Source organism: Silene latifolia, chromosome 8 (assembly GCF_048544455.1).
Source record: "Silene latifolia isolate original U9 population chromosome 8, ASM4854445v1, whole genome shotgun sequence".
Classification (NCBI taxonomy): Eukaryota; Viridiplantae; Streptophyta; class Magnoliopsida; order Caryophyllales; family Caryophyllaceae; genus Silene; species Silene latifolia.
The window spans coordinates 2,840,666-2,868,662 of NC_133533.1; the positions used below are offsets into that span (position 1 = coordinate 2,840,666).

The window sequence follows — 27,997 nt, forward strand, 5'->3', positions numbered from 1 at the left end:
GCCTTATCATTGGCACGGTTTTTGAGGCACCTAGGTAGGCGTGCCAAAAGTAAGTCAAGTGTCGTGTTCTAGTAATTGTATTTAGATCGAGTTGTATCTTTAATTCAATTGTTTGCAAATCGAGTCGACGAGAATCGTCTGGGTTGTAATAGCTAGTTCCCCAACAGCTCCCCCATTCCCATCTAAGCCATGCTTGTGAATGCTTGTCAGTATACTTCAAATCAATCTCACATGCTAAATCACTTGGACAAAGTAGATTAGATGCATTAAACGATTAGAAACCAAGCTCGCATGATAGGTTTAAAATGGTGTTTTGCATACTCTTACAACGAATCGTAGTCTTGTCCAATTAGCCATCGTAGTCCTTAGTAGAGGTCGTTATTGCAACGGGCGGGGGTGAGTGTTTTATTAACGAACTTCTCATCACGTACTTTCGACAACGAACTCAAATCTAATTTATTGTTCCCAAATTTCCTTAAATTTTGTGGCGACTCCAAACGATTTTCAAACCCGTGTATAATCCGAATCTCACATCACATAGCTAAATAAGGGTAGAAAAGTATATATAAAATGGACTATCACTACTACTTGTTTTTCTTGTTCTCACAGGAACTCTCTGGTAAGTATTGATGCAATTCACGTGCCCCAAAACTATTACGAGGCAGCCAACATAGCAGAATGGAGAGGAGCTATGCAAAAAGAAATCGAGGCACTCGAGGCAAATGGAACTTGGCGAGTAGTTGATTTACCATAAGGAAAGCATCTAACTGGATGTAAGTGGGTGTACAAGGTAAGTACAATGCATATGGCACCCTAGAGCGATACAAGGCGAGGCTAGTGGCACAAGGCTCCATGCAAGGCGAGGGTATTGACTACCACGAAATATTTGCACCAGTTGCGGAGATGACTAGTGTCTATTGCCTTTTAGTGGTTTCCGTTGCTAAACAATGGAACATAACTCAGTTGGACGTCAATAACGCCTTCCTACATGGTGACTTGGATGAAGAAGTATACATGAAATTACCTCTCGGGTTCCAAGTAGAAGGTACAAACAGAGTTTGCAGGCTGACAAAGTCGTTGTATGGTTTGAAACAAGCATCAAGGAATTAGTTTGCGAAATTGGCTAATTCTTTGAAAAGCTATGGTTTACTCAATCTATGGCCGACTACTCCCTATTCGTTTACAACAAAGTAGGCGTCTTTCTTGCTGTTTTAGTATATGTGGACGACATGATTGACGTCGGGTTAAGCATTGAAGCTGGAACGAGACTTAAGCTTTTTCTCGACACCAAATTTGGCATTAATCATCTAGAAAAGCTCAAATACTTCTTGGGTATAGAAGTTGCTTCAGGTTCAAAAGGGTTGTTTTTAAGCCAGTGCAAATATGCCTTAGAAATCGTTAAAGAAGCAGAAATGACTAGCACGAAACCCGTAGAGTTACCGATTTAACAAAATCATAAGATATCATTGGCAAACGGTTATTTGCTGATAGACCCAATGAAGTACCGGAGGATAGTTGGTCGTCTAGTGTACTTAACAATTGCTAGACCGGATTTGGTTTTTGTGGTGCACATTTTGTCTCAATTCGTTCACGCACCACGGAAGGAGCATTTAGAAGCAGCCTCGCGCGTTGTCCGTTATGTGAAGGGAAGTCTTGGTAAAGGGATAATTATTGACAGTAATTCACGATTGGAATTAAGAGGTTACTCAGACTAGAACTGGGCAGCATGTCCGTTAACTAGACGGTCTTTGACCGGGTATTTTGTGTGTTTGGGAAATATGCCCGTATCGTGGAAGTCTAAAAAACAGAGTACTATGGCAAAATCGTCAACCGAAGTCCAGTATAGAGCAATGGCAGCCTTGACCAGCGAATTAATTTGGTTAAATAATTTTCTCAATTCGCTTGGAATTATACAAGTGTGCTGTAAATGTTCTGTGGCAATCGTGCAGCATTGCACATTGCAAAAAATTCCGGTCTTTCATGACCGTACCTAACATATAGAAATTGATTGTAACTTTATTTGTAAGCATCTCTTGGATGGAACCATTGCTACTTCACATGTGCGGAGCAAAGAAAAAATAGCGGACCTTTTTACCAAGGCGCTGGGAGAAGTACCATACACCTACTTACAATCTAAGTTGGGCATCGGCAAACCTGGAGCTCCAACTTAAGGGAGAGTTTGGAAATAATAATATGTGATTATATTGTATAGTTGTCATATATTCTACTCCGTATAAGATATAGGACTACCTTAATTATAGGTAAAGTATTAGGCAAGTCACGTCTTAGGGTTTTGACGAGTCACTTGTATTTATGTACTCGGTTGTACACCGATTGATTCATTCAGAAATATGCAACTTGCAACTAATACTTTCCCAAATGCCAAACGTTTTTTTATTACCCCAACAATTGCTCGATTAAATATAAGAAAATGAGTAATATATTGATCAGATACACATAATTGTATGAAATACTTGGTAGAGCACATAATTGTATGAAATAATGAAGGTCTTTAGTGTATTATACTGATCAGATGCTTCGTTGTTTTGTCATTATTAAGACACATTGTATTTATTAGGCGATCATACGCATTGTATAATAGATTAGATTCCTCACACCTAATAAATTGATAGTCTATATTATCTTTGCATTATTATAAGTGTGTCGTACAGGTGCGATCATTTAAAAATTGGAAAATGAGATAGCGACACCGGGTGTTACTCACTTTCGGTAACACCCGGGGTAAATTTGTAAATTACTTGTGTATTTTCAATTCCCTTCCTTACCTTTTAAATTTTAAAAGAAATAATGGTAAAGGGTGAGTTAGGCATTTCACATATTATAAATTAGTTGTAACAAAATAAAAAGTTGTTTCAACAAAATATAAATGAAAGATTTTCGGCCGTCGAGTCTTGGCAAAGTGAAAATGCATTTTATTGGCATTTAATACCTAAGACGCCATTAATATTCATAATAGTTAATAACAAGGAAGCCAAAATTTTTAGAATGAGACGGTCTTACACCCATGAGACGGTCCTTTACTAAAAAAAATCATTTATTTATTGCTATTAATACAAGAGTTATTTTCATACAAATAGACCGTTTTACATTTTAAGACCTTCTCACAGAATAATTACTGCAAGGTAGCTAATTCATTTAGCGTTTGTGCAGGACACAACTTTCACAAGGAGTATGCCTCTTTTCAACCATGTACAGTTTAATGGGTATTCAATATTCAAAGATCTAATTTAATTTGCCAACGGAAATCATCAACTAATACATTCACGTACAAATATCAAAATCAATATAAGTTAGAATTTGAAAAGCAGCAAATTAAATTATTAGAATTGAATTAAAATATTATTCCATAATTGAACTTATTAGGATAATCATACAAAACCATTAACAGTGATGAATATCAAGTTTTGTATGCTATGTCAATTTTAGATTGATGTTTTTTTTTTAATATTAGATAGATTTGATGGAATTCTATTTTAATTCTCATATTAAATGACAAACATGCCCTAATACTTGGCGTAAAACTGAAAATCAATTTTATATTTTAATATTTTTCTTTATTTTTTAATTAGGGTGTTACTGAACTCGGTAACACCCGGTGTCGCCATAGCACTTTCCTTAAAAATTTAACCATTTTAAGATGAAAAGTGACTATTTTATGTGAAAAAATAACCAAGCCACTTAATTTTTTTATAAAAAGACCACTTATTCTTATTGGTAAAATGGTCATTATTTAACATAAGCTAATGATTTTTTCTCTGCCATATACCTCCCATACACCTGTTACCCACAATAAGTACTACTTTATATTATATAAGATAGAGAACGTTTATAAGTATAACTGTATTTTAGTTTGGTGTTCACAAAATAGTCGCGGCTCATAACTTTACCAATTAAACTAATTAATCTCTACATACCAATTTATGCATACTACCTAATTTTAAATATACATGTGCACAGATCATGTTCCATATACTATAGTTTACAAGGTAATCATCAGTTTAATCATAACCACAACTTTACTTTAATGAATAAGCAAGTGTAATTGAACTGGTTATAAAATCATGCAATTCACACTACTTTAGTCACATGAATTACTATAAATACCTTCATGTGTGGAACCATTATTCATATCAAACACACACTCACACTCTCTTCCCTCTTTATTTCTTAGGGCAATATCTATTACAACAAAATATGTTTTCTCTAGGCATTCCAATTATAGTAGTCTTGGTTGGCATGATTTTAGCTTCATGCAGCTTGCTAATAAAAATAATCAAAAATCCAAGAATTACCATTTCCTCAAAATCAATGAAGAAAGTTGATAATAATACTTCACATTTACCTCCAAGCCCTCCAAAACTACCCATCATAGGCCATCTACACATGGTAGGAACTTTCCCACATAGAAGCTTCCAAACCTTGGCAAAAAAATATGGTCCTATTATGTACCTAGAGTTAGGTTCCAGGCCAGTTATTGTGGTATCATCACCCGAAATGGGGGAACGCCTTCTTCGAAACCATGATGTGCTTTCTGCATCGAGGCCTGTTTCCGAGAATTTTTTGGTTTATTGGTGTTATTTAGCAAAATAATTAGGGAAGTAGTGTTCGTTTGATAGTATTTGGACTTATGGTGTCCACGTCATCACTTGTATTTTTTTTTCGTGTTTTAGGTAAAGCCGCTAAGAACCTTAGCGGCTTTACAAAATGTCATCGTCCAAATATTTGTATCTGTTTAAAAAAAAAAAAAAAAAAAAAAAAAAATCTAGGAAAGCCGCTAAGGTCCTTAGCGTTTTCCACAAATTTTCACAAATTTCCAACAATTTTACATGGGTACACTACAATATGACAGTAGGTAAGCCGCTAAGATTCTTAGCGGTTTTGCCATTTATATAAAAAAAAAATCTTAAGTGAAACCGCTAAGATTCCTAGCGGTTTCATATAAAAATTGGAAAAAAATAAAAAAGTGATGACGTGGACACCATAAGCCCAAATACTTTCAAACGAACACTACTTCCCTAATTATTTTGCTAATCAACACCAATAAACCAAAAAATTCTGTTTCCGACGTATCTCATGATCTTTCGTATGGCTTAAAGGGGTTCACATTTACCCCATATGGCGCATATTGGCAAAATGTGAGAAAATTGTGTGTGATGGAGGTTTTAAGTGCCACAAAAATAAGGACATTTGAGTGGTTGAGGAAGGAGGAAATTGGGAAACTAGTGAGTTCTCTGAGGGATTCTTCAAATATTAGTGAAGCTGTTGATATCGGAGAGAGTGTTGGTGGTGTTTTAGAGGAGTTGATTTATCGAATGTTGTATGGAAGCCCTAAACGTGACTTGGCCCTTAGGCCGGTTATTCTCGAGACTTTGAGACTTTCCGGAACCCTAAATATTTCCGACTATTTAACTTTCCTTGCACCCTTTGATCCACAGGTTCGTTTCAGACCCCCTTTTTACATATACTCCGTACAAATTAATACGAATATAGAAAGAATTACATTACATTTACCGTATTATATATTCTTAGCTTGCTTATATGTATGTTGACATACACTAGCTAACACTCTTTCATTTATCTGATGTAAGTACTCCATTTGTGCTAATCATTTGTTTATTTTGGTGGATTAAATATCTCCCACAAAAAAATATAAAACCTAAACAAATGAATGAGACAAAGGGGCATGTCTTAAAAGTTACTTGCACTTGAGATCACCAGCAGAGTTTCATCAACATTCATCAGTGGTCAATAGGGCGCCACCGGGTGACGTCCAAATTGGGTGTCACCCTCTCACATGCATTTTTATATAGCGCCACCCGGTGGTACCCAATTTCGGTACCACCGGGGACATTTTTGTAAATTAGATGATGTTTTCAACATTTTAGAATATTTAGTCAAATCACCTCATAAAGGGCAAAATGGGAAGAATAGGTCAAGTTTTAAATGACGTAGGAATCAGGGGCGGACCCAGGGGGGGTCCCGGGGGGGCAGGTGCACCCCATGAAATTTTAGAAATTAATACTTTTAAGTATCTAAACTAGACAGGAAGTTGTCATGGCATAGCTGGTAGTATTGTGGACTATTATCCAGGGGATATGCGGTTCGAACCCTGTTATCAACACACAAGTTTCTGTTTTTATTGGGCCTTAGCCCATGTAATTTATTTGCTATTGAAAAAATTGTTTGATGTAGGATTCGAACCACTGACCTTTAGATGACCCATCAAATCTTAAACCACTGAACCACCTACATTTGTTATTAAATTTAGTATTAAATTCTATTATATTCTATAAAAATAGAGATTATTTTAACATATATTTAGAATTTTAAGTATTTTAGAGAAAACATTATTTTTTGAAAAAACATATCTATAGGATCAATTATTTTTTTCATTCTTTTAATTATATAATACTTCATCCGTCGTCTCGGTCAATTGTTGTCCTTTAATTTTGGCACAAAGATCAAACAAACAGAAAGGGGCTAATTATAAGATAACAAGTTGACCAAATTGAGGATGGAATATCAAATTGCTCATTAAGTTCATTCTTAAAATAAAAAGGACAGCCATTAACTGAGAACCCCAAAATGGAATAGGGCAACAAATGACCGGGACGGAGGGAGTAGCTAATTTAGGAAAAAAAATTCAAAATATAAAAAATTTGTCTTAAACACGCGTAAATAACGCGTCCAAAAAAATTTAGTGCCCCCCCGACACTAAATTCCTGGGTCCGCCACTGGGACTAGGAATGTTTAAAGAAGTATCGCTCGTCGACAGCCCGACACCAATTGCCATGTTCATCTCCGATGTGCTACTGGCTTTTGTCGTTTTAAATGCATTTTGCTTTCATATTTTAGCCACACTGATGTAAATTTTATAGTACTCTTTAGTTTCAACTAACATGGATATTAACAATTGAACATCTCATTGTAATCAAACCGCAATACGAATTGAAATGGGTATTATAAAGTTATTTAATGCGCTAATGGTGGTCGGCGAAATCGATTTACAGAAATTCATGACCGAAGAATTCTCGACTTTTGTTAGCAAGTTGAAGTTCCTTGGGCAATTAAACTTGAACCTCATTGAATCCTAGCTAGTTAGGATGATTTTTGTATAAATTTCCAGAGCACTTCATGAATGAAGGAGAAGATTTCATGAATGAAGAAATAGGCAAATCATAACACTAATCTTGCTGAATTTTTTGGCAAATTGGTGTTTATTAGCAAAATAATTAGGGAAATGGGGTTGGTTTGAAAATATTTAGACTTATGGTGTCCACGTCATCAGTTTCATTTTTTTTTTCAATTTTTAGGCAAAGGCCAAAGCCGCTAAGTTTCTTAGCGGCTTTGTCTCTTTGTCATTTTTTTGATAATAAATGTCATAAGCTTATGAAAAATAGATAAATAAGGAAGCCGCTAACTTTCAACTTTCTTAGCGGCTTTGGTGGTTATTCATTTTTAAAATAGGCTGTCATCAGTGTTAGAAGGTGACGGTTTTTGAAAAAAAAAAAGAATAGTAAAGCCGCTAAGATTCTTAGCGGCTTTACTATTCACTTTTTTTTTTTTTTTTTCAAAAAAAAAAAAAAATTTAAAAAAAAAAAAAAAAAAATAGTAAGCCGCTAAGAAACTTAGCGGCTTTGCCTAAAAATTGAAAAAAAAATAAAAACTGATGACGTGGACACCATAAGTCTAAATATTTTCAAACCAACCCCATTTCCCTAATTATTTTGCTAATAAACACCAATTTGCCAAAAAATTCAATCTTGCTAGTATAGAAATTAAAAAAATGACTTTTATGCCCCTCAGTGTTGTGCGGGAAAAATCTAACCTGCCTTTATTTTTTGAATTATTTTAATAATTTAAGTTGGGTGGTGCCGAGATTGTGCGCCACCCGGTGGCGCCCTATCGCCATCCTTAATTGAAAGGGTCTCACTTACCCCATGTGAGAGGGTGACGCCCAAATTGGGTGTCACTCGGTGACGCCCTTTCATTTTTCATAAAAATATTGCTGTATATAAAATTTGCAATTCTTATTACCTATTTTATTTGACTTAAATATTTGGTTTACATTTTAATTATAGGGACTGAAACGGCGCATTAAAAAGCTTATGGTAATTATAGACGATGTACTAGAGAAGATTATCAGCATGCATGAAGATGAATCGAAGAGCGAAGAACGAACTCACAGGGATATAGTAGATGTTCTATTGTCAATAATGAAGAACAATAATGAGCACCACCCTAGTAATGGACCGTTAAATGAAATTAAAAAGGAAAATATCAAAGCCATCTTATTCGATCTGGTTGTACCAGCAATAGATAGTGCTACAAACCTAGTAAAATGGTCACTTGCTTCCCTCATAAAAAACCCACAAAAAATGAAGAAATTACAAGATGAGATTAAAAGTGTTGTTGGTATGAACACAATTATTGAGGAGAAACATATACCTAAATTACGATACTTGGACATGGTTATCAAGGAAACATTTAGGTTATACCCCATTGTATTTGCACCACATGAAGCTCGACAAGATATTTCATTCGATGGTTACAAAATTCCTAAAGGTTCCCAAATATTTTTAAATTTATGGGCAATTGGTAGAGACCCTACTATATGGTCTGATAATTGTAATGAGTTTTATCCTGAGAGGTTCTTAAATGATGATATTGACACAATTAGTGGCCAAGATTTCCGTCTCGCACCGTTTGGCTTTGGCCGGAGGAGGTGCCCTGGAAGTATGCTTGGTTTGCTCAATGTCAAAGTATTGTTATCTCAATTGGTTCATTCCTTTGATTGGGAAATGCCTCATGGTAACTCTCCTCAAGATTTCGACATGACCGAGAAGTTTGGGCTTGTTATGTCTATGGTTAATGATTTGGTGCTCATCCCTAAATATCGTTTTAATCATGAGAACAAGATTGAGCTCAAGTGACAAGGGTACTTTTATCTCATGAAGTTGAGGGTTCGAATATCTGCTGTGATATAATGCGTTCACTTGAACCAAAAAATATTCTCGCACATTTCCATTATGTTTTAGTCCATCTGTATTAATTAAATAATTATCCATCTGTATTGTGTTATCCTTCTCATGCTATTGTTATCAGATTGTTCTACAAACGTGTTCTTAATGTTTGTAATGAAAAACTTGTGTAATTTTCCTTTTATATTGTTATATATTATAATATATTTATGATAAAATTGTGAACCCCCGCGATCTTACGATAGAGTAAATGTAAACTTTGTAGCGAATAAAGAGAGATTTTAAAAACTTTGATATTTAAAAACCGTGGAGTCACCATATAAACCAAAAAGTTGGGTTTAATGAAGCTTTTATACAAAATACAACTTGACTAGATGAGCGGGATCTTAATCCCTAATGAAACACAATTATAAAATTAAGTACGATCCTAAACTACAACGAGGAAGGTCATTCGTTGTAAGGACAACGCTCGCTAGCTCACACGTTTTCGCCCCAAGTAGCACCGACTAATAATGGTCATTCATGTAAACATGAACGCCACCACAGTCAGTGGGGAGCAACTCAAGGTTCTCCCAGCTAAAGCATACTGAGTACAAAGATATAATTAACATGACAAGAGAAAATAAGGATAAACATAGATCATACATGTTAACATGGATAACTCGATAGGTAAGGTAAGAATGAACGATAATCATACGTTTCAACATGAGTAGCTTGATCTAAGAAAACAACAATGAACGGTGAACATACATGACAATATGAATAGCTCGATATAAGAAACAAGGATGAATGATGAACACGCATGACAAAAACAACAATCACACCAAACATCATGTGGTTGGGAAACTATAAGCAACAACATGCAATATAAACCGACATATTCGAAACATGTGAGTACAAAGGAAAGAAAGAGTAACATTCATCATTTGTCAATCGTATTGATACTAAGAGGCTTGCATCTCACCTTCTAGTGCCGATACAATCAAGAGACTCTAAAAGAGAGACACATCATCCAAACAATCGAGGTAGTATCACTCTCACGGGAATGGCATATGTAAAGCATCATAACTACGCAAGATTTTTACTCTCTACGACTCAATTCCTCCCGGTAGAACGAATATAATACGGTCCTAGTCTAAACCTGGCCAGACTCTCGGAATGAACGTTTCCCAATACGACATGCGATAAACGTTTCGCATCACTACACCATTTAAGCACTCTAACAACGGTTAAATATGGTCAATACTGTTATAAATAAAAAAGCGGACTCGATATACAACCTACCGTTGTTAAATATTGACAAAGGTTTTGAAAAACACGAAACCGTTGTAAAAACTGTGACAAAAGACAGCGGTTGTTGCCATAACTGTTGTTAAAAGTGTGACAAAAGACAACGGTTATGCAAGAACCGTTGTCTTATTCGATCTCGTCGTACCAGCAATAGACAGTGCTACAAACCTAGTAAAATGGTCACTTGCTTCCCTCATTAAAAAACCCATAAAAAATGAAGAAATTACAAGATGAGATTAAAAGTGTTGTTGGTATGAACATTATTATTGAGGAGAAACATATACCTAAACTACGATACTTGGACATGGTTATCGAGGAAACATTTAAGTTATACCCGATTGTATTTTATTCGATGGTTACAAAATTCCTAAAGGTTCCCAAATATTTTTAAATTTATGGGCAATTGGTAGAGATCCTACTATATGGTCTAATAATTGTAATGAGTTTTATCCTAAGAGCTTTTTAGATGATGATATTGACACAATTAGTGGCCCCACTTTTGTGAAAATTAGAGCTTTATAATTTTTTTTTAAAATTATATCCATAATATTACTTTTCTTTAAAATTGCACCACGATGACGTTTTCGGTGAATTTTTACAAAAATTGACCGATATATCCTTGCCTATTTGTTGGCTTACTTACCGAGATCTTTTCACTTTACCTATCACTTACCTACCTCTCTCATTCACCCCAAAACTAACCGAATATACCCTTGCCTATAACCTTGCCCAAATTTTTCCCAAATCTCTCACTAATTTCTACTATAATTCATCCCCATTGTCAAATAACGGCTCCAAATCATGAGTAACAAAGTCGTGTCATCGTCTAACGGTTCTACTTCAAAGACTAAGTATTCGTACATCTTATTTTCTCTTAAAAGCAATGTTCTGATCTACTGAATCAAATGTACAACCATAAGTTTGGTTGGGTCTTCAAAGAGCATGTTGATGTTATTGTCAAGTTAAACATCCCTTACGGAAAATTCACGTGGTAACCTCGAACTTTGTCATTTTGTACATGGTGTAGACACCGAAATTTTATATGTTGATGTTATTGTCAAGTTAAACACCCCCCCTCCTTCTAACTATGCTGAACACTGAATCTATCAACGAGCGACTTGTGTTTTTTTTAAGGGTCAAGTGACATGATCATGTTCACTTTTAAGGTATTCCGGACCCTTAAATTTTATTTCGGTTTTCAAAATCGTTTAAGTTTTTATAAAAGAAATCCAGACTTCGATTTTAAAACCTATAAGCTTACTTGGTTTTCGTATTATGTTTCACACCCCTTTTGTTTTTCACTTTTTCTTTTCTTTTTTTTTCGCATTTTTGAGGTGTGCGTTCACCCATGGACGGTTCTAAAGGATTATTCATGTCAGTCGACCCCAAATCATTTTGGGATTAAGGCTCTGATGTTGATGTTGATGTTGATGTTGTTGTTGTTGTTGTTGTTGTTGTTGTCAAGTTATATGATCATGTCGCGTACACATTGTTTCGCAACATCAATTTTGTAATACTAGGTCTATTGTTGGACATCATGAATGCCACTTCTTATGTCTTGTTTCACATCATGAATAAGTATTAAGGAACGACTTTAATAGGACGGAGATGATCAAGGCGCGATAAAGGTCACTACCCAGTATCCGTCTGTCCTGAATACAGCCTTCGCATAAATTCTACACTAAAGTCGATTTTGACTTGTATTGTATAGATGCGGTACTATAATTCAATTTCAGGTTTTATCTCGAATATTGGTCGCCACAGTCTAATCTCATTTGTCATAGTATGAATGCAGGCATCAGTGCTGATGCCCTGAAAATGCGATCATGACAACCTTCAAAACCTTAATAACTCTGTCTCGTACTATGTTCATGTTACAAGTACAAGTACACAAGAACCAGTTCCAAGACTATACAACTGGATGTACAATGAGCATTGTACATCCAAGGTTATTTTAGTCTTTTTCCAAATACTTTTACAAAAAAAAATAACGTAATCCAATTTTGAATCAAATCCTCCTTCTCTCTCTGACTGCTTCCATATTTTTCTAACTCCTCTCCATCTTCATCCATCATCCAGCTAATGAATCATATTCTCCTTTAAATTATTATAATTAATTGACTACATGGAACAAATCAATATGACGTGACTCGTGAGGAAGGAATTTTTTTATCCAAAATTTCTAATGCATGAAAATAGTTGAAGCTCGTATTCTTTTTACATTAGCTCGTATTCTTATCTTTATAGCTCGTATTTTAAAGTTTTTGATCTTTTAAGCTCGTATTCTTTTTACATTAGCTCGTATTCTTATCTTAATAGCTCATATTCTTATGTGCTCGTATTTTTAAGTTCGTGATCCTTTAAACTCGTATTCTTTTTACATTGGCTCGTATTATTATCTAAATAGCTCATATTCTTATGTGCTCGTATTTTTAAGTTTGTGATTCTTTTAAGCTCGTATTCTTTGTACAGTAGCTCATATTCTTATCTTAATAGCTCGTATTCTTATGTGCTCGAATTTTTTAGCTTGTATTCTTCTAATAATAGTTCGTATGATTGGTGTAGAAATTTACCTCAAAGTATTATTAGATCCATTTTTCCTTCTTGATGATGATGTAAATTGATTCTCGTTCACCAAAATATTGTTAGATGCGTTTTTCCTTCTTAATTATGATATCAATTGCTTCTCTTTCACCATATTAGAATCAGAATTACGGAGAAAGGAGGTTTATCGTCGTTTAAGAGAAATTTAGTGAAGAGAAAGATGAGGTAGGGTTTGTCGACTGAAGAGAAATCAAAATTAGGGAAAAATGGAGATGTGTAGAATTTTTTTTTTATTGGGCTTATATAGTTTAATATGTAATATATGGGCCTGTTGTACAATGCTACTGTACAACAGGTTGTAGGATCCTATTTGTGCACAAGAACCGGAGGTAAAGAATATAAAAGTCATTCAAAAAATTTATCTGAAAATTATTTTTGTTCAAATTATATTTACATTTTAGAAGAAACCGAACCATTTACTTAGGTAAAGTAGTCTGTCAATTTTCAAAACTTACAGTCTTACAGGCAAATAATTACACACTAGGACCGCTAGCAGTAGACCTCGAAACACTGTTTGTCAAGCTATAGTCATACACTTGCTGGAGAAATTCGTCACTGGAAAACCCTTTGCTTCGCGTAAACCCTGGTGACTGCGGAATAGGAAGAGTTTTTACATCGTCAACATCAAGCATGGCAATCAATGCAGAAACATCCGGCCTATCTTCAGGAAATTCTTGAACACATAGTAACGCTACATGTACGCACTTCAAAATCTGCCCTTGGAAGCTTTGGTTAAGAATGTCGGGATTGATCAATGAGACGATGTCATTTTCGTTCCACAATATCCATGCCTGAAAACATTTTAGCCATTGTCATAGTTAACATCGAGAAAAAGGATTGTACTGTACCTCACACTTAATGAGTTTTTGTATTTTTTTTTTTTTAGTTTTATAGAGTTTATAAATTACATTTTAGTTTTATGACGTCAAAAATCAATTTTTTTGAGTTTATATGTAATCTTTTTGAGTTATAATGTAACTTTTTGAGATTAATGTTATAATCCACTTACCGGTTAACATCATTCTAGCAACAATTTTTTTTGTGTAAAACCGTCTTAGGCTCCGTTTGGCACGACACTTCAGGTAGCTTATTTGACCAAAGTAGCTTATTTGACCAAAATTTCAGCTACATGATTTTTTTGCAAGTGTTTGGCAAGTAGCTTATTTGGTCAAATAAGGTACCTGAAATGAAATGCTACATCAGGTAGCATTTGAGAAATCAGGTACCTGAAATGACTTATTTTCCATTTTGTACCCCTTTATTCTATAATATTAAATAGTTTTCATATCCTTTTACGTCATTTTACCAAAATCAGTTACCTTTTCAGCTAGTTTGCCAAACACATTTTTATATAATCAGTTACCTTATCAACTCCTAATTTTCAGCTACCTTATCAGTTACCTTTTTAGTTTTCAGCTACCTTTTCAGTTTTCAATTACCTTTTCAGGTTTCAGCTAACTTTTCAGGTTGTTTTACCAAACAGAGCCTAATAGTTTTGCCTTATATAAAAGCAAATGATCGAGAAGGATTCGCGAAATCTTACATATGTTAGGAGGTTCAGCGACTCCTTATCCAGAAACCCATGATTCTTTTTGCCACTAATCATTTCTAGTAGCAAAACTCCGAGACTGAATACATCCGATTTCTCTGAAAATGTGCCTTGCATTGCATATTCCGGAGACATGTAGCCGCTGCACATGAGTGAAGACCATAAGATTTAATATCCTGTCAATGTTTAAAACAAAATAAGGGTGAAGTGGTGATCAAGTAGTTACTAGGTTCCGACAACTCGTAGTGTGCTAGCTTGATCTTGTTTGCTACCAAAGATCCTTGCCATCCCAAAATCTGAAATCTTTGGATTGAGTTCTTCATCTAACAAAATGTTGCTTGGCTTCAGATCTCGGTGAATAATCTTCAATCGAGAATCCCTATGAAGATAAAGAAGACCTCGACATATTCCTTGGATGATGCTAAATCGTGTTGGCCAATCCAACACTTTCTCTTGCTTTGGATCTATGTATGCATCCAAACTTCTATTTGGCAAAAGTTCATACACCAATAGTTTTTCGTCTCCTTCGACGCAACATCCCAACAATCTTACAAGATTTTTGTGCTGAAGTTTCGAGATCACCATTACTTCATTCATAAACTCGTCGGCCCCTTGTCCAGTCATATTTGAAAGCCTCTTTACTGCAATATCTTCTCCGTCTTCCCATTTTCCCTAGAGACGATAGTGACACATAGTTTTAACTAAATCAATGGGTATTTATTATATAGGCATTATTTCTTAAATCTAGCCTTTGGTTAAAGGAGACAGTAAAATCGCACTACAAGAATTCTTGTTTCGGGCTACTACAATTGGCGGCTGAAAACAGTCGCCAAATCAAGATTGGCGACTGAAAATGGTCGCCCAAACACAGTCACCAATTTGGCGACTATTTTCATCAGTCGTCATTTTAAGTTGCCCAAAACAGGAATTCTTGTAGTGTCGGGATGGATGGAAGCGACTGAAAACCTTCGCCAAATCAAGATTGGCGACTGAAAATGGTCGCCCAAACAGGGTTGCCAATTTGGCGACTATTTTAATCAGTCGCCATTTTAAGTCGCCCGAAACAGGAATTCTTGTAGTGTCAGATGGATGGAATACCTTATACACGGGACCAAAACCCCCTTCGCCAAGTTTATTGATGTCCGAAAAGTTGTCTGTTGCTTCGACCAACTTTGTGAAATCAAAAAATCGCAAATCAGTACCTGTGTCACCAAAAATCTTATGCCAATGTTCCTCTTTAGATATCGGTGTCGTTCTCTTTCCTGCCAAATCAATAAACAGTGAGTAAACATTGCGTAACTAGAAGACAGGGCGTAGCAGACTGGACCGTATATGATTCGCTCTAAGCGGAACACATCTTATAGACTCTGCATTCTGCAATACCTGCAATACTGGTATTAACTAATAAGAATAGACAATGTTACCATTTCTGCTACGCATCCACGTCCACAGGTAGAACGTTGAGATAACCGACACCAATGCACTCAAAATAAGTATGGCTGCTAGAATTATTTTTCGATTGCGATCTTCATCTGCACAGTAGAGGAGAAAAGTATGCAGTACATGAGCTAACTGCAGACCAGTCATATTGGTTATTCGGGGTTTGGTTCTGATTAGTTCTGATCCAGTCATATTGGTTTTTCGGGTTTGGTTCTGATTAGTTTGGGTCGGGATATTCTCTCGTGTGCCCTGAACTTTTTCGTTTTCTAAACTTTGACCGACAATAATTATCGAGTTCAGAAAACGGTAATTTTTTTTAAACCAATTATTTCGTCAAGGCCTTGAATTTGGAAAAAATAAAATTCACCGAGTTTTGAACTTGTAGCCGGTAGTAATGGCAGGTCAAAGGTTTTTAACGAATAAACTTTGACCGACCATAATTTCGGACTAACTCGGTGAATTCTTTTTCAAACTGAAGACCTTTTAAAGACAGTCAATTTACCCAAGATGTGTGAGTCTAGTGGAATTCCAGGGTGACCTCAAAGCCTCCTAAGGAGGAATTGCGAGGTCCTGGGTTCGATTCCCTAGATGAACACTTTCCCGAGACTGACGCCGGAGAGGGAATAATCCCCGCGGAAATGAACTCACATGGTACAGGCGCCTAGCAGGGTGGGGTCCTGTATCCGGGGAGGATCCAACCTCCTCGTCACCAAAAAAAAAAAGACAGTCAATTTGAAAAAAAAAAAAAAAAAAGTTTATCGTATTTTGAACTTGTAGCCAAGAGTTATTAACGGTTTAAGTTTTTTTTTTTGCAAGAAAATGAAAAAATTGAGGGGTTATACGAGAGAATATCCTGAACTTTAAATTAACTGACCTGGTACTTCTGAATGCACCAGACGAACGAAAAGATCAGCACCATCAGCAGAGAACTGTTGTAGATCAATCAAATTTGCAGTCCAAAACATACATCCAATGCCGGAATAATATGAATAAGCTAAACACGAACAATTTGCCAAACAATTTCGCATACAATTATTTTGATCTGCAAAAATCCAATTAGCATAATCCGGTACTTTGATATTCTTCATTTGCAGAAACTTGTCTTCTTTGCTTCCTGGAGCGCGGCATTGCAGCTCCGTTTTCCTAACACACCCGTTAGTCCAATTTCCTTTCTTCCATTCGTTGATATTTTCTGGGTTAAATCCTTTCAAACATTCACAGATCGGTTTATTCTTAGGATTACAGACTGCAAATTTGCCACATTTGCCATACACATCACACTCAGATTGTAAAGACTGCCAGCTGATTCCCCATTTATTGTCGTGCCAAAACTTTCGTGTCAAAACCCCGTCATATGTCAGAAAGAACCTGAGATTTGCATACGAAAAAACTCCTGTGAAACCGTCTCAAACAACATTATCGTCTATAACATATTTATCACAATAACTTTATAAGGGCAGTCTCACTATATATTATATAGTGAGATCGTCTCATACAGGACTTACGTGAGAGACTCATAAGAGATCACCTCATACATGTTTAGTCAGTCGCCAATTTTTTAATTGGCAACTAATGCCTGCGACTCGGTTTGTGCGACCATTTTCAGTAGTCAATTTTGATTTGGCGACTGTTTGCAGTCGCCCGAAACAGGAATTCTTGTAGTATACAATAATTGATAAACATAAATAACTGTAAACCGTCGAGCAAATACCTTTCCAGAAGAGACTCATAAGAGATCACCTCATACATGTTTAGTCAGTCGCCAAACTTGGCGACTGAAATCAGTCGCCCGAATTCCATTTGGCGACTAATGCCTGCGACTGGGTTTGGGCGACCATTTTCAGTCACCAATTTTAATTTGGCGACTGTTTCTGTTTGCAATCGCCAATTAAAGTCACCCGAAACAGGAATTCTTGTAGTGTACAATAATCGATAAAACATAAATAACTGTAAACCGTCGAGAAAATACCTTTCCAGAAGAGGTGCATTATCATATTTTGCAACATCATATGATAAATCGAGCGTATCATTGTGGTTATCAACATTAAACCCTGAAGAGACATCAGAATGAACCTGAGGCACTCCAAGAAACAAATACCCGTTCCAAGGTCCTGAACGCCAGCAGGGTCTATCGCCTTCTACGATGAAGAATTCCGGTAGATCTTGAGGTAGACTAACAATACGAAACTGACCACTTGATGGATCTGTACTACTTTTCCAAGAAAGAATCTTCGTTTCTGTGTCGTTCAAACTTTTCTGTAACGTTATCTTCGCTCCAGGCAACATTGAATCTGTTGGGTGATCGAAACTCTGCCAAATGATAGAATTACTACCATTCGGACGCAAAACAAGGTTACCGGTATCTAGAAGCTTAGCTACTGAACCTTGTCCCCTATATGACACATTTGATGACCAGAAAATGTTGTTTTTTTCATCTGTTACTTGAATATTCCCGTCTTCTGAAAGTTTGAACATAGACGATGAGCCTAGTATTGGATTATCTCTGTTGGCTACCCATATAACCTCCAAAGAACTTTCAGAATTCTCCCTTTTATTAAACCATATGCCAAGATATCGATTCATCGAAGTACTTGGACTAAAGAACCCAAGCTCGAAATTCCCATTACTCGAGATTAATGTTTCAGGGTCTCTTATAAGCTGAGGGATGGTAATAGAATCGGCTGCAGACGAGAAATCAAACAAAGAAATTAACAGAAATGTGTAAATTCCGGTTTTTAGATTCATCGGAAAGTTGGGAAATCCAATTACATGAGCCAAGACTCCAAGAGTCATTTGCTTATTATGATCATGGCCAACATTGAAATCTATACTTGGTAAACAATGATATAATAATCAAACTTGTTCTTAAGTATTCTTGTTTGAAAGCTTCCCTCGTTTACTTTGAAAAATATTGAATATTTCAAAAACAATTTGTATTTTTTAAAATCATTATGTTGTTTTCTTGCAGACGATATGATCATGTCGCGGTTGTGTAAATTTTTCGTGATTTTTCTACGTAAGATTCCATTATTTCTTTTTAATGATTCTTGAGTTTTACCATACGAGTTATGACCTCGCTCCTCAAATTTCCTGGTTACGCCACTGCTCATGTCACGTCTGGTTAGGTAATAGAATAAGTCTTCGTAAAATAACTACGTCTGAAGCAGATTATGACAGTTTTGGCATAAATCTCGACGTTTAATTATCAAAATATTCAAGTATTCAGATCATAATTGGTTCCTAGCATAACATATGACCGACCATTCAGTCAATTTGAAGATATATATGCGAACTTGCTATCGACTACTTACAGCAGTGACAGTAAGATCGTTTACAGAACATTCTTGACCATCTTCGGAACAAGGTTTGGTTTGAGTAAAGCCAGGCTGTTTCGGATCAGGAACAACCATAGCATTATTATCAAGCAGGTAAAGCAACGTTGAAACGTTTGGCCGATCATGAGGCAACTCCTGCACACATAGTAACCCCAATTGTATGCACCTTAGAATTTCCTCTTGACAGGACGGATCTGAAATCTTTTGGTCGATGAACAAAAGCATTTCATTCTCGTTCCACAGTTTCCATGCCTGTAAATGTCACGAAGCAGGGGTAGTCAGACACGAAAATGATGGCAAGGTAAACAATTTAATGTCACAGAATGACAATCTGACATACATATGCTAAGAGGTTCAAAGTCTCATCATACAGAAAGTGATTTTTTTTGCCACTAACAATCTCCAGAAGCAAGACTCCCAAGCTGTACACGTCTGATTTTTCTGAGAATCGGCCTTCCATTGCATACTCCGGAGACATATACCCGCTGCATGCGAGCATTAGCTCTGTTAACAGAAGTCGAAGAATCACAAGAAATATCATCAATGCCAAAGTAAGTATTTTGAGTGTACATACTAGGTGCTAGCGATCCTTAAGGTTCTCGCTTGATCTTGTTTGGGATCAAAAATTCTTGCCATTCCGAAATCTGATATCTTTGGATCAAGTCCTTCATCTAGCAAAATGTTGCTTGCTTTGAGATCTCTGTGAATAATCCGCAATCTAGAATCTCTATGAAGGTACAAAAGGCCTCGGCATATCCCTTTGATAATGTTGAGACGCTTCTCCCAGTCCAACTGTTCCTTGTGACGTGAATCTGCGCATCAGTGTAAAACGTAACACAACTCCATAGATTCAAGATATACTGAAAATAGACCAAAAATACGCGAATTAATATTCTCACCAAAGAGAAATGAGTCCAAGCTCTTATTCGGCATGTACTCGTATACTAATAATTTTTCCTCTCCGTCGACACAGCAACCTAACAGCTTGACAAGATTTTTGTGCTGAAGTTTTGATATCACAACTACTTCATTCATGAATTCCTCTATGCCTTGTCCGGACGCCTTTGAAAGTCGTTTTACAGCTATTTGTTGTCCATCTTCCAGTTCTCCCTGTCAAAAGACATTTCAATTTTTAGGCTTTATCTCGGAATTGGTTGACACGACACAGCTTGATTTCGTTGGTCTTCGGATAAATACAGCCGATACAGCGCGATATACTGTCATAGATAGCCGTCAAAACATTCATAATAGCTGTCTTGATGCAATGTTCTGACCGAGATTTCAGACCAATATTTACAGGAGCAGTTGTTACCAGTAATTATGGTTCATGTTATAAGCATTACCTTATACACAGGGCCAAAGCCACCCTGTCCAAGCTTGTTACCTTCGGAAAAGTCGTTTGTTGCAGTTAATAACTTTTCAAGGTTAAAAAGGGGCAAGTCTCCAAACTCGCCGTTCCTCCCTCCAGCAGCAATCTTCATATTATCATGCCAAATGTTTGGTTTTTCTTTTGCTGTAGATTTTAACCCTGGCACAAGCGATAAATTGCAGTATAAAAATTATACGTAGCTCGCAGATTACTGATCTTACGAATATGGGTGGAGGGTTAAAAGAGAATAGTCACCACGTCGTTGCTTCATCCGTCTGCAGATGAAGTACATGAGAGCAACAAACACAGCTGAACTCGTGATAACCAATACTCCTACAATGACTCTCCATTTGCTGCTTTGTTCTGATCACAAGCAACCAAAGAAAAACAAACATAACTCGTGATCAATAATACAGATAATCAGAGATTCATCTGACAGAATCAAGGTCTAAAAAGAATCACATTCAGGTTAGACCTGGCAAACGGGTCATTTGGCCAAATCGAGTATATTATGCACTGGAATCCGGTTCAGGTTGGTCGCATTCAGCTTGTTCTGTCTAGGTAAAATTCGGGTCTCGTGTCATGCTTTTCAGATTGAGTCAGTTCTACCAGAACACAGCAACTGCAATATAAAAAAATTAAGAGTTCTGAAGTAGCCTTACCTGATAAGGCCGAATGAGCCAAACGAATGAAAAGATCAGTTCCGTCACCAGAGAATTGTTGAATGTCAATCAGGGTTCGGTTCCAAATCATGCAACCAATACCTGAATAATATGCATAAGCTAAACATGAACAATCTCCCAAGCATTTGTTTCCACAATCACCGTGATCATTTGCTGATATCCACTCGGAATAATCAGGAACCTTCATATGCTCTAACCTTAAAAACACATCTTCTTTCTTTTCTGTACTGTCACAATGCAACTCAGCAGTTCGAGCACACCCGCTGCTCCAATTCCCTTGCCTCCATTCGTCAACCTTTCTAGGCCGAAACCCAGTCAAGCAATTACAGATCGGCGAACCTGTTGGATTACAAATTCCAAATGCGCCACAATTTCCATAAACATCACACTCGGATCCTATAGATTGCCACTTAACTACCCACCTCTTTGCTGCAAAATCCCAGTCCTTTTGAAGCACCAGACCGTCATAATTCATCATATACCGCTCCAATATGGACCGGTTTAATACCGAATAGGCTACATACAGTGAGCCCTCATGATCATCTATGATGTTAAATCCAGTGGAAACCTCAGAATTCATATTGGGTATTCCAATATAAAGATACCCATTCCACGGCCCTGACCTCCAGTACGGTTTATCACCTTTCAAAGTGAAAAATTCAGGGAGGGTCCGAGGAACGATTCCGAACCTGAAGGATCCACTTGATGGATCTGAATCACTTTTCCATGAGCGAAGCATCGGGTTTTCTTTTGTTTCCTGATTTACTGTGAACTTCACCGATGGCAGCCATGAGTCTGTCGGGTGCTCGAAACTCTGCCATATCATCAGTCCACTGGGATTTGAGATCAAAACAAGATTCCCTGTATCCAAGAGTTGAGCAACCACAGTACCAGTAGCAGTAGTATTTGACGACCAAAAAGTCGTGTTTTTTCCATCTATAACTTGAAGGTCTCCATTTTCAGAGATCTTAAGCATACCAGAAGAATCATTTAATGGATTATCTCTATTAGCTACCCATATGACTTCTAACGTACTAGACTGTGGATCAATGTTATACCAAATCCCGACATAGCGACTGGTCGACTCAAAAGGGCTAAAAAACCCGATTCTGAAGGTAGAATCATTAGAAGTTAGTGATTCAGGATCGGTTAGAAATTGAGTCGTCGTGATATTGGTTGTTCCTACCACAAAACCCAAATACACATACAAATACAAGATGATTACAGGAAGAATGTACATGTTGATTGGTGAAGCATTAGTCAGTTGTATGCATTACAATACATTATATCCTTGGCAATTTAAAAACAAGGAACATGGAATCTTGACTCCTCGTACAGTCGTGTATATGTCAGCTAGCTTAGTTTAACGCATTTAGACGTCTACACGAAACCTTAACTCAAGCAATCTTCTAACATGTCTAATAAATATGTATCAACCTGTTTCATGTGAAGTAATTTGTTTAATGCAGTGAGAAATTATGACAGCATAACAGCATTGAGTATGACCTTTTATATTTCTTTTCTAATGTAGTAATATGAACCAAAGACTTTTAAAATCCTTCATAGGACTCTGATGTAATGGGTGATATCATGACGGAACGAGGGGGCTAGCGAGGCAACCCCACGGAAAATATTTTTTTTTTAAAAAAAATGTCACTATTATTTATTAATCAGAATAAAACCAACACACAGATGTGCAATTTTCTTCATCAACTGTAGTTATTATTTATTAATCAGAATATTAGTACAATTTATCAATGAAATAATCAAATAAAGACAGCAAATAAGTTTTGACTTTTGATCTCTCTTCTCGACTATGGAGCTCAGAAATCAGAAGATTCAACCCCTAAAAAAACTATATTCTTCAATCAAGAATGTGACTAATTTGAACAAAGAAACTCCATACAATTTTCAGAACCAAAATATGACTCTTACCGACCGATTAAATAGCTGAGCGATACACGATTAACCGAGGAAGTCCCATTTTCACTTTGATTTTGAGTGTATCTCCTCTGAATGAAACCAGGTTGCGTAGGGTGTGGGAGAACGGAAATGTCACTATCAATCATTGAGATAACCATAGAAATGTTCGGTCTGTCTTCGGGTAATTCTTGCACACACAAGAGAGCTACTTGAATGCACCTCAATATCTCAGCTTGAAAACCCGATTCCAAAACAAACGGATCAATTAGGGACAGTATGTCGTCCTCGTTCCATAATTTCCATGCCTGTAATACAGTAATTTTAGGAATAGTACAGAAAAAACTTGTAATAAAGAAAGAAAGATTGTTAATTTTGTGTTTGTAGGATGTTACTTACATGTCCTAAGAGGCTTAAACTCTCTTGATTCCTAAAGCTATTGTTCCTTCTGCCACTTACGATCTCCAGTAGCAGCACCCCAAAGCTGTAAATATCCGATTTCTCAGAAAATCGTCCTTCCATTGCATACTCTGGAGACATATAACCACTGCAATATCAAACAACACGGCAATTCGCAGAGTTAAGTTCATTATCTGGAAACTGCATACTCAAACAAAGCTTTGCAATTTTTTTGCATGCGGAAAAAACTCAAAAAGGAGCCATAAAGGCAGTGTTAATGCTGACAGGTGTGGAACCCAAGGGCAGGACTGGCATATTCAGCATAGCTAAAGACTCACTATTTTTAGTTTTCGAATATGACGGGATTAAATAAAGAATTGACTCGTTAAACTGTATTTGCCTAATTGCCTCTTATACTAAGAAACACAGACTGTTCATGCAGTTTAGATGGTGGTCTGAAAAATAGCCTTTTTGTGTTCGAAACAAAAGAGTAAGGCTGCGTACATTAGACTGCTCTTACCTCACCATTTATAGAAAATTTTTAAGGCACTAGTGTAACACAATTATTTAAAATGTAAAAGCAGGGGTACATACTAGGTGCCAACAACCCTATTGGTATCAGCTTGATCCTCGCTGCCTCCAAAAATCTTTGCCATTCCGAAATCAGATATCTTTGGATTGAGTTTATCATCCAACAAAATATTGCTAGCTTTAAGGTCTCTGTGTATGATTTTTAATCTAGAATCCCTATGAAGATAAAGAAGTCCTCGACTTATCCCTTGGATGATATTGAATCGCGTCTTCCACCCTAGAAGCTCTTGATAAAGTCGATCTGGATATTACCCACCGAAAGCATACAGCAATGTTAGCTCATTGTATCAAGATGCATTCTTTCTTAGCCTACAATACTAGTGCTGCAAGACTAAAGACACATAAGAACATACCAAAGAGAAGCGCATCCAAGCTCTTGTTAGGCATATACTCGTACACTAACAGCTTTTCTTCTCCTTCAACACAACACCCCAACAGCCGGACAAGATTTCGGTGCTGGAGTTTTGAGATCACTAACACTTCAGTCATAAACTCTTCAAGGCCTTGGCCAGATAGTTTGGAGAGCCTTTTTACTGCCACTTCCTCTCCGTCTTCCAATTTACCCTTCAAACAAACGCCACATCTTCAGTTTCTGCTGATGCTAAATATACAGTACCAATTAAGCATGCTTATTGTGGTGCAGTGGTGAGTTAGCTATTACCTTATATACAGTACCAAAACCACCTCGTCCGAGCTTGTTGCTTTCATGGAAGTCATTTGTTGCGGTTACCAATTTTTCCAGTTCAAACATAGGTAAATCGCCAATTTGAATGTCGGTTTTGTCTCCTTTGAGCATGATCTTAGCCTGCTGTTTAATTCTCGTCCCTTCAATATCAACACAGAGTTCTGTTAAATACACCTATATGGCAATGCTGCAAACTAACACAGAAATACAAGTGGTCAAGTAATGAAAGAAAAGGAGTTTTCACCATATTTTCGGCGCAACCATTTGATTCTAAATAAAACAACTGTAATGCTAACTAAAACTAGCACAACAGCAATTACGATCCATCTTCCCGATCTCCATGAAAGAGATGAGTGGTGTTTTTGTTGTTGGGTAGAAGCACCTGCAAAGTCAAGAAAGGTTCGTTACTCCATGATCATATTATTCAATATATCATACGCACATCCAGTACTGTATGTATGTCTCAGTGCCTCAAAAGCTCTCACGGATGGTGAGCTTATGGAGGCGGATGTACACAGCTTTACCTGCCAGCAAGAAATTGTCGAGAATTGTTAAGTAATTTACCTAGGTCTGAAGAAGCCAATCGAATGGAAAGATCAAGCCCTCTATTATCAGAATATTCTTCAATGTCAATTAGGCTACCATTCCAAGTCATACAGCCAATGCTCGGATAATAGCCAAAAGCTACACAGGAACAATCCCCTGTACACTGACTGCTACATTCATCCTCACTGGCTACCGATACCCACTGTGCGTTATCTGGTACTTTCACATTCTCCATTTTTAAAACCCCATCTGCTTTAACTCCTACAGTGTCACACTGTAGCAATGTTTTCCGAACACACCCACCAGTCCAGTTTCCTTTGTTCCACTCGGTACTATTTTTGGGCACAAACCCTCTCAAGCAACTACATATAGGTGAATTTGTCGCCTTACAACTCCCAAATGGTCCACATTTGCCATAAAAGTCGCACTCACTTTGTTGTGAGTACCATACTGTTTCCCATTTTCCGCTGCTCTTGTCCCAGAGTCTTTGGACCAAACTTCCATTATAATTCACCACAAAGTGAATAAATTGTAGCAATTGTGCTGATTGGTTTGCGAGGGTAAACACGAAGTATACTTCTCCTATCTTGTCTGTTGTAATACTAAGAACTGATTCGACACCAACAAATAGATTACCATTCCATGGTCCATTTCTCCAATAGGGGCGATCATCATCCCATAGAAAAACCTGAGGTGGATTGCGAGTATCAATACCAACCGTGAACTTTCCACCAGACGGGTCTACAGGGCTCTTCCAAGACCGAAACAACGCTTGTTTCTCCTTTACTGTACCATTAATTATGAACGCCATCTTCGGCAAAAACACATCAGTAGGATGGTCAAAACTCTGCCAAATCATATTTCCACCACCATCTGATAGCAAAAGGTTGCCAGTATCCATAAAATGAACAACCAAGTTTCTAGAATCAGAAGCCGATACATTTGATGACCAAAAGCTCTTGTTTTCCCCATTCAAGACTCGAAGATTTCCATCCTCCGAAATCTTGAACACACCGGAAGAGTCAGTCACCGGATTATCCCTATTAGCTACCCACACAACTTCCTGTTTCCCATTAGAATCACCTTGAGTGTACCAAACTCCAACATAGCGATGTGTCGAATTACCCGGACTGAAAAACCCGAGCTTGAATACTGCATTACTTGACACTAACGTGTCGGAATCCGTCAGGGATTGGCTTGGGTCAAGGTTTACTTGAGCTGAAACAACCCCTAACCATAACAAACATAGTAAAATGACATGAATGTACAAAAATTCCATTACATTTACTCGGGCTTTCTCTCTTTTGAAGAAAAAATGGCCAATTAATTCATTCTTGTAAAATGTAAATTACTAAATACCATCAAATTATCTCTTTAAATGCTACTAAAAGATTCAATCTTTTCTTAACTAAATTCCATATGAATAATAGTCTATGGTGGATTAGTGGCTCAAATTGTGCCTTGGCATTTGGTTTGTTCAGACTAAGACTTTTATACTAAACTTTTCATTTGTTACCAATCAATTCAAGTCCTATAATTGACTACTACTCTACAAAACTACAAACTATGACTTGGGCAACATTGAAACTATTATTTTCTTCTTTGCAAAATAAATGTTTCTAGCATTCACTTGTTTGTTACATTCCTCCTATAATTGACTAGTTGTACAAACTACAAAATATGATTTTGTCAACTTTGAAACTTTAATTTTCTTCTTTGCAAAAATTTTGTTTCTAGAACCTGAGGGAGTTACAACTTATAAGTGTCAATATGGTAGTTTAAGCTTAGTTATGTCATTTGTAACTCCATTTGCCACACAAAAATGCATTGTTTCTAGCATTCACTTTTCTATTATTCCCTCCGATTCTTATGAATTGCCCCATTTGTTCGAAACCCCCCTTACAAAATTTGAAAAGGGACAATTCTAAAGAATCGTAGGGAGTGGTTTAAGCTTAATTATGTCATTTCTACATCCATTTGCTAAAAAAATGCAAGGTTTTACTTGTTTATTATTACATCCGATTCAAAATCCCCGATACAAAATTTGAAAAGGGGCAATTCCGAATAATTTAAAGGAGTAACAACTAACAAGTATGAAAATGGTAGTTTAACCTTAATTATGTCATTTCTAGGCTTGTAGCATTCGCTCCGATTCTTAAGAATTGCCCCATTTGTTCAAAATCGCCCTTCCGAAATTCGAAAAGCGACAATTCCAAAGAATCGGAGGGAGTAACAAGCATGAAAATGGTGATTTGCCAAAAAAAATGGATGATTTATAACATTCACTCCATGATTTTAACAAGTATGAAAACCCAATAATATCAAGGCATTCAAATCAATTTATGATTAATTAAAAAGCATTAAGCATGGGTTGAAATGGGGTCTTACCTTGTAGATGAATGATGAAGAACGAAGAAACTTGATCAAGACTGGTTGGGGCGGAGGTGCTGGAATAGGGGTGCTGTTTGGAGTCGAGCCTGGTATGGCAATCGGATCACTCGGGTTGGTTATGTATCGAGTTTAAGTGGGTCTAGTCGTACTAGTCCTGGATTTATCAGCTCAATAATACAGTAGCTTTAAGAGG

General features: G+C 36.8%; 5 protein-coding genes across 6 annotated transcripts; 1 reads left to right on the forward strand and 4 right to left on the reverse strand.

Moving 5' to 3' along the window:
- The first annotated feature begins 852 nt into the window (after positions 1–852).
- Positions 853–8,954, forward strand: LOC141597526 (cytochrome P450 CYP736A12-like). Its single transcript, XM_074417992.1, has 5 exons — positions 853–1,045; positions 1,216–1,350; positions 3,979–4,007; positions 5,118–5,456; positions 8,103–8,954. The coding sequence occupies exons 1-5, from the start codon at positions 853–855 to the stop codon at positions 8,952–8,954; spliced, it is 1,548 nt and encodes a 515-aa protein (XP_074274093.1).
- A 4,406-nt stretch (positions 8,955–13,360) lies between these two features.
- On the reverse strand, positions 13,361–14,581 carry LOC141593992 (G-type lectin S-receptor-like serine/threonine-protein kinase At1g11330). Its single transcript, XM_074414209.1, has 2 exons — positions 14,440–14,581; positions 13,361–13,687 (listed from the first exon to the last, which is right to left on the reverse strand). Exons 1-2 carry the CDS (start codon positions 14,578–14,580, stop codon positions 13,370–13,372), a joined length of 459 nt encoding a protein of 152 aa, XP_074270310.1. The 5' UTR covers position 14,581; the 3' UTR covers positions 13,361–13,369.
- An 89-nt stretch (positions 14,582–14,670) lies between these two features.
- Positions 14,671–18,678, reverse strand: LOC141597527 (G-type lectin S-receptor-like serine/threonine-protein kinase At1g11300). Its single transcript, XM_074417993.1, has 5 exons — positions 17,855–18,678; positions 16,760–17,253; positions 15,870–15,977; positions 15,544–15,707; positions 14,671–15,117 (listed from the first exon to the last, which is right to left on the reverse strand). The coding sequence occupies exons 1-5, from the start codon at positions 18,676–18,678 to the stop codon at positions 14,671–14,673; spliced, it is 2,037 nt and encodes a 678-aa protein (XP_074274094.1).
- A 384-nt stretch (positions 18,679–19,062) lies between these two features.
- Positions 19,063–22,609, reverse strand: LOC141596028 (G-type lectin S-receptor-like serine/threonine-protein kinase At1g11300). Of its 2 annotated transcripts, none has more exons than XM_074416027.1 (7): positions 21,252–22,609; positions 20,845–20,952; positions 20,564–20,733; positions 20,120–20,330; positions 19,795–20,032; positions 19,561–19,705; positions 19,063–19,472 (listed from the first exon to the last, which is right to left on the reverse strand). In XM_074416027.1, the coding sequence occupies exons 1-7, from the start codon at positions 22,510–22,512 to the stop codon at positions 19,182–19,184; spliced, it is 2,424 nt and encodes an 807-aa protein (XP_074272128.1). In that variant the 5' UTR covers positions 22,513–22,609; the 3' UTR covers positions 19,063–19,181. The 2 variants fall into 2 exon arrangements, with proteins under 2 accessions (XP_074272128.1, XP_074272127.1); XM_074416026.1 differs by having other exon boundaries at positions 20,564–20,748.
- Positions 22,610–22,967: 358 nt separating this feature from the next.
- LOC141596029 (G-type lectin S-receptor-like serine/threonine-protein kinase At1g11330) lies at positions 22,968–27,949 on the reverse strand. The gene is made up of 8 exons (XM_074416028.1): positions 27,802–27,949; positions 25,432–26,643; positions 25,112–25,249; positions 24,844–25,007; positions 24,536–24,746; positions 24,186–24,423; positions 23,592–23,739; positions 22,968–23,500 (listed from the first exon to the last, which is right to left on the reverse strand). The coding sequence occupies exons 2-8, from the start codon at positions 26,312–26,314 to the stop codon at positions 23,204–23,206; spliced, it is 2,079 nt and encodes a 692-aa protein (XP_074272129.1). The 5' UTR covers positions 26,315–26,643; positions 27,802–27,949; the 3' UTR covers positions 22,968–23,203.
- Positions 27,950–27,997: the final 48 nt, after the last annotated feature.

Excerpts from the sequence above, each read along its gene's own strand:
- LOC141597526 (XM_074417992.1), top strand. The coding sequence starts at position 853 with ATGCAAGGCGAGGGTATTGACTACCACGAAATATTTGCACCAGTTGCG. Across the intron at positions 1,351-3,978 it reads GGGTATAGAAGTTGCTTCAG|ATCATGTTCCATATACTATA; the intron begins GTTCAAAAGGGT and ends ACATGTGCACAG. Across the intron at positions 5,457-8,102 it reads TTGCACCCTTTGATCCACAG|GGACTGAAACGGCGCATTAA; the intron begins GTTCGTTTCAGA and ends TTTTAATTATAG.
- LOC141593992 (XM_074414209.1), bottom strand. The coding sequence starts at position 14,580 with ATGTCTCCGGAATATGCAATGCAAGGCACATTTTCAGAGAAATCGGAT. Across the intron at positions 13,688-14,439 it reads CGCTGAACCTCCTAACATAT|GCATGGATATTGTGGAACGA; the intron begins GTAAGATTTCGC and ends AAATGTTTTCAG.
- LOC141597527 (XM_074417993.1), bottom strand. The coding sequence starts at position 18,678 with ATGACTCTTGGAGTCTTGGCTCATGTAATTGGATTTCCCAACTTTCCG. Across the intron at positions 17,254-17,854 it reads AATGCACCTCTTCTGGAAAG|GTTCTTTCTGACATATGACG; the intron begins GTATTTTCTCGA and ends TGCAAATCTCAG. Across the intron at positions 15,978-16,759 it reads GGTGCATTCAGAAGTACCAG|ATGAAGATCGCAATCGAAAA; the intron begins GTCAGTTAATTT and ends TCTACTGTGCAG.
- LOC141596028 (XM_074416026.1), bottom strand. The coding sequence starts at position 22,512 with ATGTACATTCTTCCTGTAATCATCTTGTATTTGTATGTGTATTTGGGT. Across the intron at positions 19,706-19,794 it reads TTAAGGATCGCTAGCACCTA|CGGGTATATGTCTCCGGAGT; the intron begins GTATGTACACTC and ends GCTCGCATGCAG. Across the intron at positions 19,473-19,560 it reads CTTTGAACCTCTTAGCATAT|GCATGGAAACTGTGGAACGA; the intron begins GTATGTCAGATT and ends TGACATTTACAG.
- LOC141596029 (XM_074416028.1), bottom strand. The coding sequence starts at position 26,314 with ATGGATACTGGCAACCTTTTGCTATCAGATGGTGGTGGAAATATGATT. Across the intron at positions 25,250-25,431 it reads ATTGGCTTCTTCAGACCTAG|GTGCTTCTACCCAACAACAA; the intron begins GTAAATTACTTA and ends TTGACTTTGCAG. Across the intron at positions 24,747-24,843 it reads GTTTTGGTACTGTATATAAG|GGTAAATTGGAAGACGGAGA; the intron begins GTAATAGCTAAC and ends GTTTGTTTGAAG.